This window comes from Pongo abelii, chromosome 18, assembly GCF_028885655.2.
Source record: "Pongo abelii isolate AG06213 chromosome 18, NHGRI_mPonAbe1-v2.0_pri, whole genome shotgun sequence".
Classification (NCBI taxonomy): domain Eukaryota; kingdom Metazoa; phylum Chordata; class Mammalia; order Primates; family Hominidae; genus Pongo; species Pongo abelii.
Window position 1 is genome coordinate 13,601,857 of NC_072003.2, and position 15,905 is coordinate 13,617,761.

Genomic DNA, 15,905 nt, shown 5'->3' on the forward strand with positions numbered 1-15,905 from the left:
GCAAGAGGCAGAGTGGAAGTTGATTCCAGCTCTGCCTGCGGGACCCTCTCATTTCCCCTCTGTTTCCCTTCTGGACAAAGGATCTTCTTCACTCTGGAGGTGCCACCCATGAGAACAAAGAGCTCTGGAGAGATGTGGATTCCTGAAGAGCTTCAGGGGAACTGGGAGAGGGATTTCTGACAGAACAATCTTATCTCAAGAAGTCAGTTAGACATGGCTGTAATATTTCTTTTCACTCCCAGGTAATACCAAATTGTAAGTGCACTATGACATAAAGAATACCCCATGGAAAAATGAGGTGGGAGTTCTAAAGAAAGCAAGTTTTAAAACTGTGTTTCACTTCAAGTGTACAAGTCCCATCATGTGTAATCATAGGACTCGGCAGCTTTTGAAGGTACAGAGGCCACACAAGAATCAGCTTAGCTGAGCATCATTTAAGGCCTTCATTTGGAATTGTCCCTGTAGGTAATAAGTTACATTCACTCTTCACTAATTTACAGTCAGGGCCTATTTGCTATTACAAATATGGAACCTCTGACACTTAGAATGTTAGATCAGGGGCCCCACTGGGTGGGTATGAAGGTGTTTTTGCACAACATGGTTACCAACAGGGATGGGACTGTGACGAACTATGGAATTGGCCTTGTCAAAGAGCATTCAAAATTGCACAAAGCACAAATTAATGTTAGATTAATGCGTTTTCACTATTTTCACTTCTGGGAATACAGCAGATATTTCAAACGTTAATCACCTACATTACGGCAGAATGCAAACAAAATCACAGCAAAAGAAAATCCCACATATTTCGGAAATGAGACCCCACAACATCTTGGGTAAGGTGGATCAGTCAGAGTTCACCGCGCCATGAGACCTACAGTACTGGAGGTCAGTGGTGCCTCCTCGTGTTATTTCTGGAAACAGAACAGTAAAAGCCCTTCAGCCCTCGGTCCCTGAGCTTTTATGGATTCTGGAGGTGCCACCAACGATGATCAGCTGGGAACGGAGAAGCCTGAAAGCTCATGGAGAAGATTTTGCTTCTCAAGAAGTCGAGACAGAAAAGGCACCACAGAACCTACAGAGCAGAGGCCAGGCCAGGAGAGGGCATTGTCGGAAAAGACCAAAGCGTCCTGATATAGGAAGAGTGAAAACGTCCCCAGCATTTACCTTTGTCTTCTCTGTGTTTTCAGCTGGGACGCCGCTGCTGTTCCTCATGGGAACCCAATGAGGTCCTGAATCTGCTAAGGGCCAGAGAAGGGAATGGGGCTAAATCTGGCTTGCATGTTCTGTGCAGAATAAGAAACCCTCCACACCCTCCGATGCCATCTCACTCTCTGCCACACAGGTCCCTTACCAGAGGCACAGGGTTTATTGACCACATGCCTCAGAGGACTCTGGAGCCCTCTGGACCCTCGTCCTTGAGGAAGATACCACAGAGCCCTGGTCCAGGGGTATTCTTAACTCTCAACAGGCTGTGAACAGGTCAGGCTCTAACCAGCTGGAAATGAGCTCTAAATCAGTACATATCAGAGGAAATCACTCATCATGTGAGCACAGACTCAAAATTAAAATAGGAACAGCCATGGTTGGAAGAATATCAATAAACCCTGGACAGGAACAGCACTGCTCCTCTTCTTCAAGCCATAGGGACATTTAAAATTCTGTGGATTCATAGTTAATCTAACTTTCATACCTGGCCAGGTATTATCAATACTTATTAACAGAAATGGACATAAAGAGATGAACAGTCATGAGAAAAGGTAAGAGCTACAGAAATTAACTGGAAAGTTTTAGGGTTACACTTCAAATGTTAGAGGAGTAGGATTACATAGAAATCTAACTTACTAATGGAGTTATATAGTTGACAATAAACAACTTAAACAAAAAGAATGAAGGAAGTTCCAAAAAGTGTAAATAAATGCTTCTTTTCTTAAAGCAGATCTCAAGCTACAATATTGATCCATGAAGACATGGCCAGAAAATCTGTGCTCTCATCAGCCCATGTGGCTCCCATTCTAAAGTGTTATTATTGTTTTCTCAAGTGAAAGAAAAATAAATCCTTCACACTGAGTGAAGGTGGAAAGGGGAGCTGGCCCACCTGCCTTCTAGGCTCAATTCCTCAGTTAAAAGTAACCAAGACATCAGGGTGGGGCAACGTCCACAGTCAGTGGAGCGGCCTGAGCTCCACCATTCACAGGGGACTAGCCAAGAGCCATTCAGCTCGGGCACCTGAGAAAAATAGTGTCCTGCCACCCAGCGAAACAACTGTTCTCTTTATAAGTGCTTGGAATTGTTTCCAGGAAACATAACAATCACCCCACCCGAGCCCTCATCCCCAAAAGGAGAAGCAAGGTGTGTGGATTGTGCAGCACCAATTAAGCGGCTGCCTTCACAGCAAGCTCCTACCCCTCCAGAAAGGGTTCTCTAGGCCCGGTCGTCCCTGGACTGGCTCCTGACTCATGTGTCTCTCTGGCACTCTCTGCTTTTGCCTCATTTCACACCTAGAAGACATAGAAAGAATTGACTTGAAGAATTAAAACACCAAGTTCTTTACTAGATGCTCAAAGCTGTATCTCAAAACAAAAACATCCTTTAAAATGTCCATCACAATGACCTACCTGTGCCGCTTGTAGGCAGCCTTCCTCTCTGCCATCCACCTTTGCAAGGCTTGAGCACAGAGGTGTGGGGAGAAAAATACATCCATGTCCTGACCTGGCAGACTATGTCCAAAAGCAAGGAAAACAAACAAACTTCCTGAGTTGGCAAGAGGCCTTCTTGCAGAAGGGGCGATCTGAAAAAGCCAACACATGAGAAATTGAATGTTGAGAGAGTCTAAGGGCCGTGGCATCATCTGCATCAGCACTGAACTATCCTGCAACTGCGGGGAGGAAGCTCCTTACTTTGCATCTGTAGTAGTCCTCTTCCCACCGCTGCAACTCTTGCGTGCGTTGAAACGGTTGCCTATGGATTACAATCACTTTCATCAGATAAAGCACCACTTTCAGGATGACTTTAAATAATCTGCCATGTTTCTGTTATCCTCACAACTGTACCCTTACGCAATCTATCTATACCTAGAAAACGTATTTCAGATGGCTGTAAGAGTACAGTCTGAGCCGGTCGCGGTGGCTGACGCCTGTAATCCCAGCACTCTGGGAGGCCGAGGCGGGTGGATCACGAGGTCAGGAGATTGAGAACATCGTGGCTAATACGGTGAAACCCCATCTCTACTAAAAATACAAAGAATTAGCCGGGCGTGGTGGCAGGCACCTGTAATCCCAGCTACTTGGGAGGCTGAGGCAGGGGAATCACTTGAACCTAGGAGGCGGAGGTTACAGTGAGCCAAGATCACGTCATTGCACTCCAGGCTGGGTGACAGAGTGAGACTCCACCTCAGAAAAAAATAACAAAAACAAAAACAAAAACAGTACAGTCTGATCCAAACTGTTGCTGTATTGATTCCTCCTCTTTTGCTTATTGCCTGCTGACTTCTGAGTTGACAATTTCCTTCCCCATTCTCAGTATATCCCTAATTCATCCTTCATTGAGCATCTTTTATCATAAAGCTCTATTCTCTTTGTATTAATATCCTTTCCGTGTTTCACAGGGCAGAAACAGCTGGGCTTATAAACAGGCATAGTCCTTTTGAAGGATGTGGTTGATCCTACAACAACACACTTTCCTAAGGATGACAACAACTCACTCCACCCCTAGAATAGCTGGTAACTGAGTTTCCACACAGTCTAGCTGGCAATGGGGTCAGGAGACGTTTTGCTACTTCACATCTTTTGGTCACTGGTAAATCTTAAGGTACTTTGTTTTCTGTTTTGTCAACTCTCTCTCTCTCTCTCTGGATATGTCTTCTGACCATTTGTTTCTATTTCTGCATTGACTGGGTCTAAACATTGTACAAAGGTTAAAAACAACATTCCAATGGGGGTTTCCTAAGAGGGTGGGGTTCAGTTTCTCAACTCACAGTTGGGTGTGTATTTCTTTCATATCCAATTTCCCATTCTCCTCTGCCTCTGATAGCTGCCTCTCATTTTCTGCTTGCTCACATTCTTTCATGTTTTGTTTCCTGAGATTGGAAGGGAGGGAAATGCACACACATGATCCACCAGCCCGTGTGGGATTCCCTCTACCCTTCTGGCATCTGAAGGCTGTGATTCAAAGATCCCCCCTGCAACCTTCCCATAAATGAACCAACTGATTCTCACAACCAAAGGGAGAATTGACCCCTCTCATTGAGGGACAAAGAAATATCACACTCTGGCCTGCTGGCAAGTCACCTGTCATTTCTAGCTCATCTTCATAGTTCTATAGTTAGTCCTATTCTTTAGTAAATATAAAGACTATTAAAAGCTTCTATGAGGTGCACTATGTGTGTCTCTGGGGTCAGTCTTGTGCTTGACACAGCGAAAGCTCATTTTAGTTCAGTGTGAAAAACCAGACCTCACCACCTCATCACAACTAACTCCATCGGAAGCAGAGGATTGCTCCTCATCTGCCTCCTCCTGTGGGAGACCTGATTCTCAGTCAGAGGCTGATGCCGGAACTGAGACCATCAGACATAGAGAGATCCTTCCAGAATATGGTGTCATTAACCCTGCAGTTCACTACTGCACTTTGCCATGATTCAGGACTGGAACTCTTGTCATCGACTTTAAAGATCCTGGTTGAGAGAAAAGGCAATCTCAATGCTGGGCGCATCTATTGAATTAGAAATGATCGGATTGGCTCCTAAGTCAGGGTGTTATGTCCTGAAAATAGATGACAACTGCAAACCCTCCACCCTGGTGTTGACTGACTTTAACAAGGTTCAGTTCACAGAGAGTGAGGGCAGAAAAAGGAAATGGCCTAAAAAGGTAAGTTTGCTGTGTTGCCCTCACACCACTTGATTCATGCTCCTGATCCTAAGGACCTCACCTGATACTTGGTTTTATAAGAAGGATGTGTAAAATTCCCAGAATGCTAGGAAACAGGGACAAAAACACTTCAAAGAGAAAGTTAATGAACTTGTTTCTGACCACAGGGCATCCTTCAGCACATGCTGTCTGGAGTGGCCTCAAACAAGGAGTGTGTGGTGAGGTGCTGAGAATGCAATGGGAGCAGGGTCCTGTCCCCACGCTAAATGAGCTCACAGATTAATGCAAATGAGAAGCCAGTGAGGACCTCACTACTCCTGCTGTGCACTTGGGAACTACAAACACAAAACCTGACTCTGGAGGGAAGCTAAGGAAGCATTCTAATCTTGAGTTGACATAAGTGCATCTGAAGCTTCCGATCTCCGATGAGAACGATGGGGGACACCAAACAGAATATAAAACCCATGATTGAATACATCAAATTGCTCACATGGCAGTAAACAGACATGAGGTCAAGATGGAGAAGAAGGAAACCCAGGACGAAAGTCAGCCTTGCATTTGGAACCCATTTCCCTGAGTTTCATTGCTGAATTCCAGAAGGGACTACTGAGATGCAAAGAAGCAGAGCAGCTTTTGTACACATGCATGCGATTAGATGAAAAACAAGTGGATTGAGAGTCTGCCAATGAAAGCGACCCGTACTGAAGTCCACTGGCTCTGGTTGAGACCCAGAAGAGTCACACATCAGAACAGAGGTGGATAGGAAATACCCTGGCCTTTGTAGGGACTAAGCCTGCACTGACGACCTCAATTGCAGCCTGTATGGAGGACCCCGACCATCCCCCAGAAGTAGACTCCCATCTCTTCTGCAACAAGATAACATGCTACTAGGCCTCAATTCATTGCTAAATATTTTTTAACAAGTATCTCACATTTAACAAAAAAAGATCAGTCATATGGCAGCAAAATACAATGTAATACGACCAAAACGTGAAAGACTGAAAATGAATCTGGAGGTGAGCCAAGCATTGAATTCAACAATCCAGGCTGGGAGCAGTGGCTCACGCTGGAAGGCAGACGCAGGCGGATCACCTGAGGTCAGGAGTTCAAGACTAGCCTGGCCAACATGGTGAACCCCGGTCTTTACTAAAAATACAAAAATTGGGCTGGGCACAGTGGCTCACGCCTGTAATCCCAGCACATTGGGAGGCCAAGGTGTGCAGATCATGATGTCAGGAGTTCTAGACCAGCCTGGCCAATATGGTGAAACCCCACCTCTACTAAAAATACAAAAATTATCCGGGCATGGTGGCATATGCCTGTAGTCCCAGCTACTCAAGAGGCTGAGGGATAAGAATCACTTGAACCTGGGAGGCGGAGGTTGCAGTGAGCCAAGATCACACCACTGCACTCTAGCCTGGGTGACAGAGTGAGACTCTGTCTCAAAATAAATAAATAAATAAAGAAATTGGCTGAGTGTGGTGGCACACACCTGTAATCCAAGCTACTCGGGAGGCTGAGGCAGAATTGCTTCAACCTGGGAGGCAGAGGTTGCAGTGAGCCAATATTGCGCCATAGCACTCCAGCCTGGGCGACAGAGTGAGACTCTATCTCAAAATTAAAAAAAAAAAAAAAAAAAAAGGCTGGGTATGGTGGCTCACACCTCTAATCCAGCACTTTGGGAGGCTGAGGCGGGTGGATCACCTGAGGTCAGAAGTTCGAGACCAGCCTGGACAACATGGCGAAACCCCATCTCTAGTAAAAATACAAAAATTAGCTGGGCATGGTGGTGGGCACCTGTAATCCCAGCTACTTGGGAGGCTGAGGCAGGAGAATTGCTTGAACCCAAAAGGCAGTGAGTCGAGATTCTGCCATTGCACTACAGCCTGGGCAACAAGAGCAAAGCTCCATCTCAGGAAAAAAAAAAAGAGAGAAAGGAAAACCAATGCCAGTACTAGCACCTCCTCTTCCCCCGAAAAAATTACAAACAAGAATGTAGGAAGGGAAAGGAATTATGCGGATTAAACTAATCAAGCAGAAAGGACAAACTCAATTTTGAACCCACTGAATTTGCCACAAATATTGTAGAAAATATTCTCAAGGACTTTACAGTTGTCTACTTTGATTGGCACATGTTTCATAACAACAGTATTTGTGTCAAGGCACATCTTACTCTTCCTCGGCAGTCTTCCTCTGTCCATTGATTTTGTAATGACTGTTGACCTTCCTTGTCACCTTACGGACTTCAGCTGGAACTTTGGCTTCCATATGTCTCCATGAAGTAAAGAGGTCTTCCAGGCCAAATTTAATTCCTGGAAAGGAAGAAACCCTTTTCTTTGTGTGCATACAAATGGACCTCGGCCCTTGGTGAGGGTGAGGAGAGGAGAAGGTGAGAAACCTGAGGGCAAGAAGCTGTTCTTTCCCTTTCCAGGGCAAACTCATTTCCACACTATGGGGACTCCAACAGAGCCATACCTTCCCAGCTACGGCTATTGGACCTCCAGGCTTTCCACTGTACATCCTTGGATCCGTCATGTACATTTTGTGACTTTAAGACAGTCTTGAGGAAAGACACCTAGGAAATAATAATTTAAGAATGACGGCTGGGCATGCTGGCTCATGCCTATAATCCCAGCACTTTGGGAGGCCGAGGCGGGTGGATCACGGAGTCAGGAGTTCAAGACCAGCTGGCCAAGATGGTGAAACCCCGTCTCTACTAAAAATACAAAAATTAGCCGGGCATGGCTGCGGGCGCCTGTAATCTGAGCTACTCGGGAGGCTGAGGCAAAGAACCATTTGAAGCCGGGAGGCGGAAGTTGCAGTGAGCCAAGATCACCGGGAGGTGGTGCATGCCTGTAATCCCAACTACTCAGGAGGCTGAGGCAGGAGAATCGCTTGAACCCAGGAGGAAAATGTTGTAGTGAGCTGAGATTGTGCCATTGCACTCCAACCTGGGCAACAAGATTGAAACTCTGTCTCAAAAAAAAAAAAAAAAAAAAAAATAGGCCAGGTGCGGTAGCTCACGCCTGTAATCCCAGCACTTTGGGAGGCCGAGGCAGGTGAATCACAAGGTCAAGAGATGGAGACCATCCTGGCCAACATGGTGAAACCCCGTCTCTACTAAAAATGCAAAAATTAGCTGAGCATGGTGGCGCATGCCTGTAGTCCCAGCTACTCGGGAGGCTGAGGCAGGAGAACTGCTTGAACCCAAGAGGCAGAGGTTGCAGTGAGCCGAGATCACACCACTGCACTCCAGCCTGGTGACAGAGTGAGACTCCGTCTCAAAAAAAAAAAAAAAAAAAGACATGAATATACTTCACACAACTGAACTGCACACTTCAACATGGTTAGATGGTAATTATCATGTTATAAGTATTTTACCACAGGTTAACATGTTTCACAACTTGAAAAGGAAGTAATTACCTTCAGCTCTCCGAGTTCCAGAATTTGTAACATTTCACCCCCTGCTCTTTCCTGATCTGCACTGGAGCATCTTCCTTCTATCCCTGCTCTACCCAGAGTCCACTTTCCCTTCCCTCACATCAGCTTCATTGAGGCTGGTTTGAACCTAACGCAAAACATTCTCACTAATGACTGAATTCCCACCAAGATTTCCATATTATCACAGTATGCTTTTAATCTTCTAAGATATTAAATATTTGTTCTCATCATAGCTAAAATGCAATGCAAATCCCATCTCAGATGTGGGTCAGATACCTATGAATCTCCTGAGGTAGTTATTGAAATAACTTTTTTTTTTTATTTGAGACGGAGTGTCACTCTCACCCATGCTGAAGTGCAGTGGCACTACCTTGGCTCACGGCAACCTCCACCTCCCAGATTCAAGCGATTCTTGTGCCTTAGCCTCCCAAGTAGCTGGGATTACGGGTGCCCGCTACCATGCCTGGCTAATTTTTGTCTTTTTAGTAGAGATGGGGTTGCACCATGTTGGCCCATGTGGTCTTGGACTCCTGACCTCAAGTGATCCACCTGCCTCAGCCTTCCAAAGTGTTGGGATTACAGGCATGAGCCACCACACCTGGCCTGAAATAATATCTTTCAAATTCTTTGCAGAATTTGTTCTTTTCTGATTTCTGCACATAGGATAAAAAACAAAACATGTACTAGGATTTCGAGAGAAGCACGGGTAATCTAAAAAGATGAAAGAGCAACCACATCTATCCCACAGCTACTGCTAGATTTCATAGGAAAGGTAGCTGGCCCAGCTTGGAGCTAGGAGGAATGTCAAACACATGAAGAAATGAGAAGCAAGGAAATGCCATCATGCATGAATGCTTCATGGCACCCATGATGTCCCTGCTTAGGAGGTAGTGGTATAGATGACTAGATGATAAGGACAAAGATGAGAAGGTGTGAAGTTTTCTAAGTCCAACAGCTCAAGTGAACTTTCCTCAATGGAATTTTTAAAAAGCGGTAAATTTAAAAACTTCCCCCGGCTCCCGTGGTGGCTGACGCTTGTAATCCCAGCACTTTGGGAGGCTGAGGTGGGCGGATCATTTGAGGTCGGGTTTTGAGACTAGCCTGGCCAACGTGGTAAAACCCCGACTCTACTAAAAATACAAAAATTAGCTGGGCATGGTGGTGGGCACCTGTAATCCCAGCTACTTGAGAGGCTGAGGCAGGGGAATCGCTTGAAGCCAGGAGGTGGAGGTTGCAGTGAGCCAAGATCACACCATTATACCCCAGCCTGGGCAACACAGGGAGACTCGTCTCGGGGCTGGGAAAAAAAAAAAAAAACTTCCTCCAATTTATACCGAAAATTCTCTCTTCAGGACTAAGTGGCATAGAGAATGTTAAATGTGCCTCGATATCTTCATAACTCATATATTTTCTGTTTTCTGCATATCTTGAAAGGCAGTGCCAAATGATGTGTAATTATCTAGGTGGTAAAACTGAAACATACTTCCTCTTCCCTTGAATATAAAAAAGCATTGTGGTATTAGTACTTTTATCTTGGATCATTGTTCAGAAGGAGGTTCAGCCCCCAGACAACCACATTTTTACTGCCATGAATGGCAAGAGAAAATGTAGAGCTCAACTTACCCAATGGAAAAAAGGCTCAAAAGACAAATTATGGCACAACTTAGCAGCCAAATTCTTACCAAGTACAGACTTTTGACATACTGATCTCTCTCCAGTTGCAACTGGGAACATGCACTTTGAATGATGTCATTCAAAATTACCCTGCCCAGACACACTTTTCATTGATTCTCTGGAGGGCAGTTCTAAGAGATTCTCTGGGGCTTTCTCTGCATCATGAGATGCAGTGCAGTTCTGCCCTTCACCTTCTGGCAGTTTGTCACCTCATCCCTATGACCTCAGAGGAACTTTGTCTCAGGCCAATTGTTTGTTCCTTGAGCTCTTCCATTTCCCCTAAAGATCATTTGCTGCCCCTCTAAATGGCCTACATCTCCATCTATCTCCCTCTCCCCTCAGAAGAGGGTGCTCTTTAAGCATCAACAATCCGGCCCTTCTAGCAGTCTCATTTTTCAGCTGGTTCCCATGTTTATGCCTGTTCTATGTTTTTCTTCTCCTGTTAAGCTGTCTGTTGTCAGCTCATTTCTGCAGTGAATCTTCAGAGAGGAGACTGGAAGCTTTCCTTCCACCCATATGCTAGAACTATAAAGCAGAAGAGTTTAGAAAGAATTTCCTATTTAAGTGATGAAACCTCATACTCCATTTCTGATAAATAACACTAAGGTTAAAAAAAGTTATTTTTGACCAAAAGCTCTGTTGACATTTTATTAAACAAACACCAACCTATTTAATTTTCATAATGTAAATGGCAGATATTTTCATAATTCTTATGCTAATAAATCATTTCCCTGATTTTTTGGGTAAAACCACATATTCATAATGAAGTCCAGAAACGTGAATTGTTTTAAATAATTTATTCTTATTTGTGATTACAAGTATACCTCTACAGAAAGTTAGTATACTCACACAAAGGCTAGTTTTCCAGAGGAAAATGGCAAGTGTAGAAATTCCCAGAAACACAATAATGATAACTATCCAAGGAATTCCACAAAAGTCAGTCCCAGGATGAAAATCATCAGGCAGAGAATTGATAACCTGGAATAATAATAGTTGAAATAATGAAAAGGTCAATGACACTGACAATATTTCACTCAGAAAGAATCATCCTTAGAAACCATCAACCTCCTCCAAAAGGTAACCACATCCCTCAGATATCACCGTGGGATTCCACTGCTACAAAAAAGAACAGAAGTTAGAAGTCTCATGTTTTTCAGATGGCTGGTAGTGTTTTTAGACATTGCAAATGTGGGGTGTCGTCTTTCTTGGTATAAAGCAGGGATATCCAATCTTTTGGCTTCCCTGGCTATATTAAAAGAAGCAAAGTTGTCTTGAGCCACACATAACATACACTAACACTAACAATAGCTGATGATCTAAAAAAGAGCTCCTTTTTTTTTTTTTTTCTTTTTTTTTTTTTTTTGGAGACAGTGTTCCGCTCCGCTCAGTCGTCCAGGCTGGAGTGCAGTGGTGCAATCTCGGCTCACTGCAACCTCCAGCTCCTGGGCTCAAGCCATTCTCCTCCCTCAGCCTCCCGAGTAGCTGAGATTACAGGTCTCTGCCACCATGTCTGACTAATTTTTGTATTTTTAGTAGAGATGAGGTTTCACCCTGTTGGCCAGGCTGGTCTCGAACTCCTGACAGGCGATCTGCCTGCCTCGGCCTCCCAAAGTGCTGGGATTACAGGTGTGAGCCACCGTGCCCGGCCATTTTTTTGCTTTTGTTTTTGTTTGTTGTTTGTTTTTGAGATGGGGTCTCACTCTGTCACCCAGGCTGGAGTGCAGTGGCGTGCTCTCGGCTCATTGCAACCTCTGCCTCTCAGGTTCAAGTGATTCTCCTGCCTCAGCCTCCTGAGTAGCTGGGAGTACAGGTGCCTGACAGTGCACTCAGCAAATTTTTCTATTTTTTGTGGAGATGGGGTTTTGCCATGTTGGCCAGGGTGGTCTCAAACTCCTGACCTCAGGTAATCTGCCCGCCTCAGCCTCCCAAAGTGCTGGGATTAGAGGCAAGAGCCACTGCACCTGGCCAAAATCTCATAATGTTTTAAGAAAGTTTACAAATTTGTGTTGAACTGCATTCAAAACTGTCCTGGGCCACATGCAGCCCATCACTCATGGGTAAGACAAGCTAAGTATAAAGTAATTATCTTATCTTTTCTTTTCTGTTTTGAGACAAAGTCTTGCTCTGTTACCCAGGCTAGATTGCAGTGGCATGATCTCAGGTCACTGCAACCTCTGCCTCCTGGGTTCAAGCGATTCTCCTGCCTCAGCCTACTGAGTAACTGGGATTACAGGTGCCTGCCACCGTGCTCGGCTAATTTTTGTATTTTTAGTAGAGACAGGGTTTCACCATGTTGGCCAGGCTGGTCTCCAACTCCTGACCTCATGATCTACCTGCCTCGGCCTCCCAAAGTGCTGGGAATACAGGTGTGAGCCACCGTTCCTGGCCAGTAGTTATCTTTTCTTTAAAGTTATTTACTTGTTTTTTAAATTGACGTGTAACATTGGATGCATTTATTATATATCACATGATTAAAGAATCCCTCTAAATAATACTTCTCTCTTGGATTATGTGAATCTTTGTGATTTAAAGCTCAGCATAAGTTAAAAAAAAATACAATGAAGGGATTACTTCATTCACATATAAGTATCAAATTTTAGTGCTTAAAAATTAACAAGGTGGGCCGGGCACGGTGGCTCATGCTTGTAATCCCAGCAATTTGGGAAGCCGAGGTGGGTGGATCTCGAGATCAGGAGATTGAGACCATCCTAGCTAACATGGTGAAACCCCATCTCTACTAAAAATACAAAAAGTTAGCAGGGTCTGGTGGCACGCGCCTATAGTTCCAGCTACTCGGGAGGCTGAGGCAGATGAATCACTTGAACCGGGGAGGCAGAGGTTGCAGTGAGCCGAGATTGCACCACTGCACTCAGCCTGGGTGACAGAGTGAGACTCCATCTCCAAAAAAAAAAAAAAAAAAATGACCAAGGTGCAGATCATGCAAATGGCATGAAGAGTGTGGGATTTCTCTAAGATTGTTGATATTCATTCCATTAGACTCTTATGTGAGTGAAGACGAAGACTTCCCCTGAGTAAGTTCAGACAGCTTGCGATAGCATTTCTACATCGATTCCTCAGGATTTAACTATATATTTTTGAAAACATCTCAATTTTAAATGTTTCTTTCAAGATGGTGAATTAAACAGAGATAGCCCTTCAACAGGTTGAACTCAGCATATGCTGAGTCTGAAACGCAAATGATGGAGTTAGAGAACCATACAACAATGGTAATGATTCAGAAACATGGTGTTGAGCAGAAGAAGGCAGACACAAAAGAGTACCTATGGCATGGCATGCATCTGTATACGCGAAATTCCACAATAAGCAAGCTAACCCATGATAAGAAAGAGACTGGCCGGGAAGAGTGAGAGTTCACTTTCTGGGGTGACATAATAGTTAGATCTTGGCTGGGCACGGTGGTTTACGCCTGTAATCCCAACACTTTGGGAGGCCGAGGCGGGCAGATCACCTGAGGTCGGGAGTTCAAAACCAGCCTGACCAACATGGAGAAATCCTATCTCTACTAAAAATACAAAATTAACTGGGTGTGGTGGCACACGGCTGTAATCCCAGCCACTCAGGAGGCTGAGGCAGGAGAATTGCTCGAACCTGGGAAGCAGAGGTTGCTGTGAGCTGATATTGTACCACCGTACTCCAATGGGCAACAAGGGATATTGTGCCATTGCACTCCAGCCTGGGCAACAAGGGAGAAACCCTGTCTCAAAACAATAATAATAATAAAATAAAAATAAAAATAATAAAAATAAAATAATGTAGATCTTGAACGGGGGTTGGGTTATGCTGGTGTACGTACTTTCCAAAGTCAGTAAACTTACACTTAAGGTTATATATTTTGGCCGAGTGCGGTGGCTCACGCCTGTAATCCCAGCACTTTGGGAGGTTGAGGCAGGCGGATCACGAGGTCGAGAGATGGAGACTATCCTGGCGAACATGCTGAAACCCCGTCTATACTAAAAATACAAAAATTAGCCAGGCGTGGTAGTCTGTGCTTGTAATCCCAGCTACTCAGGAGGCTGAGGCAGGACAATTGCTTGAACCCTGGAAGCGGAGGTTGCAGTGAGCCGAGATCTTGCCACTGCACTCCAGCCTGGGCAACAGAGTGAGACTGTCTTAAAAAAAAAAAAAAAAAAAAAAGTCGTCAAGCCAGATGACACAAATCAAATGATATTTCACTTTCTTTTGGTCCATTTTGTTTTTTCGAGACAAGAGTGCAGCGGGGCCATCTCGGCTAACTGCAACTTCCAGCTCTTAGGCCCAAGCGATCCTCCCACCTCAGCCTCTCCGGTAACTGGGATAACAGGTACGCACCACCAGGCCCGACTAATCGTTTTTGGAATTTTTTGTAGAGATGGGGTTTTGCTATGATGCCCTGGCTAGTCTTCAACTCCTGGACTCAAGTGATCTGCCCACCTCCACCCCCTAAAGTGCTGGGATTACAGGCCTGAGCTGTGTAATTTCATGCCGCGTGACACAGCCCGGGAACAAGGAAGAAACCCCGCGGGTCCAGCGTCTACTCACATAGGTGGGGTGATGGCTGATAAATCCCAGCAGGAGGAGCCAAAAGAGCAGCCACCACACCGGCATGTCCTGGTCCTCTCAGGGCGCCCTGAGGCGGCCAGGACAGAGGTGGGGGTGGCTTAGGGCAGGGGGAGGGAAGGGGACAGGGATGGGGAGGCAGAGGGAAGGGGGAGGGGAGGGGAGGGAAGGGAAGGGAAAGGAGGAGAAGGGGGCTGTTGGGCACCTGGAGGTGGAAGAGGAGGAGGAGGAGGAGGAGAAAGGGGTTTGGGAAAGGATCTGGTTCAAATTAAGTTCTCAAGCGCTGGTGGAAGGTTTAGCTACAGGTCACGGAGAAGGTCAATCAGGGAAGCAATAGGACGCGCAGGGCAAGGGAGCGTGAGGCTTAGAAGCAGTTAGATGGAGACCAAGGTTCTGCTTTCCACCAAACCGCCAAACCTTCTTCGGTCTGGGCCCTCTCTTAGCAACCCTGGGATTTTATACTCCCTCTCCATCAATCCCTGATGTCAGTGGTGCCGCCTCACAATGGACGGTCCGCACGCGCCCCGCCATTCCAATGCCCCCTCCCCCATCTCAGCCCCCCACGCTCCTCCCAAGGACAGGTCCTCTCTGGAACCTTCACAAACCTGATTTCTGGTCCTCCCCAACCAGCTCCCTGTCCCTGCTTCCGGGCACTCCTTCCTTCCTGAGCCCCCAGGGTTCCTCAAAGTCAAACATGGAGAAACCCTATCTCTACTAAAAATACAAAATTAACTGGGTGTGGTGGCACACGGCTGTAATCCCAGCCACTCAGGAGGCTGAGGCAGGAGAATTGCTCGAACCTGGGAAGCAGAGGTTGCAGTGACCTGATATTGTACCACTGTACTCCAATGGGCAACAAGGGATATTGTGCCATTGCACTGCAGCCTGGGCAACAAGGGAGAAACCTTGTCTAAAAAAAATAGTAATAATAAAATAAAAATAAAAATAATAAAAATAAAATAATGTAGATCTTGAACGGGGGTTGGGTTATGCTGGTGTACGTACTTTCCAAAGTTAGTAAACTTACACTTAAGGTTATATATTTTGGCCGGGTGCGGTGGCTCACGCCTGTAATCCCAGCACTTTGGGAGACTGAGGCAGGTGGATCACGAGGTCGAGAGATGGAGACTATCCTGGCGAACATGCTGAAACCCCGTCTATACTAAAAATACAAAAATTAGCCAGGTGTGGTGGTCTGTGCTTGTAATCCCAGCTACTCAGGAGGCTGAGGCAGGACAATTGCTTGAACCCCGGAAGCGGAGGTTGCAGTGAGCCGAGATCTTGCCACTGCACTCCAGCCTGGGCAACAGAGTGAGACTGTCTTAAAAAAAAAAAAAAAAAAAAAAGTCGTCAAGCCAGATGACACAAATC

General features: G+C 45.5%; 1 protein-coding gene across 3 annotated transcripts; it reads right to left on the reverse strand.

Moving 5' to 3' along the window:
- Positions 1–207: 207 nt before the first annotated feature.
- LOC129050915 (uncharacterized) lies at positions 208–11,288 on the reverse strand. Of its 3 annotated transcripts, XM_054534724.2 has the most exons (9): positions 10,827–11,288; positions 7,338–7,437; positions 7,036–7,174; positions 3,974–4,075; positions 2,898–2,958; positions 2,616–2,788; positions 2,404–2,498; positions 1,165–1,238; positions 208–264 (listed from the first exon to the last, which is right to left on the reverse strand). In XM_054534724.2, exons 3-9 carry the CDS (start codon positions 7,128–7,130, stop codon positions 208–210), a joined length of 657 nt encoding a protein of 218 aa, XP_054390699.2. In that variant the 5' UTR covers positions 7,131–7,174; positions 7,338–7,437; positions 10,827–11,288. The 3 variants fall into 3 exon arrangements, with proteins under 3 accessions (XP_054390699.2, XP_054390698.2, XP_054390697.2); XM_054534723.2 differs by lacking the exon at positions 208–264 and having other exon boundaries at positions 409–1,235; positions 10,827–10,974; XM_054534722.2 differs by lacking the exon at positions 208–264 and having other exon boundaries at positions 409–1,238; positions 10,827–10,974.
- Positions 11,289–15,905: the final 4,617 nt, after the last annotated feature.

Coding starts and splice junctions, on each gene's coding strand:
- LOC129050915 (XM_054534722.2), bottom strand. CDS start 7,130: ATGGAAGCCAAAGTTCCAGCTGAAGTCCGTAAGGTGACAAGGAAGGTC. Junction 2,959..3,973: donor AAAGAAATACACACCCAACT/GTGAGTTGAGAA, acceptor TGTAATCCATAG/GCAACCGTTTCAACGCACGC. Junction 1,239..2,403: donor AGAGAACCCTTTCTGGAGGG/GTAGGAGCTTGC, acceptor TCTGGCCCTTAG/CAGATTCAGGACCTCATTGG.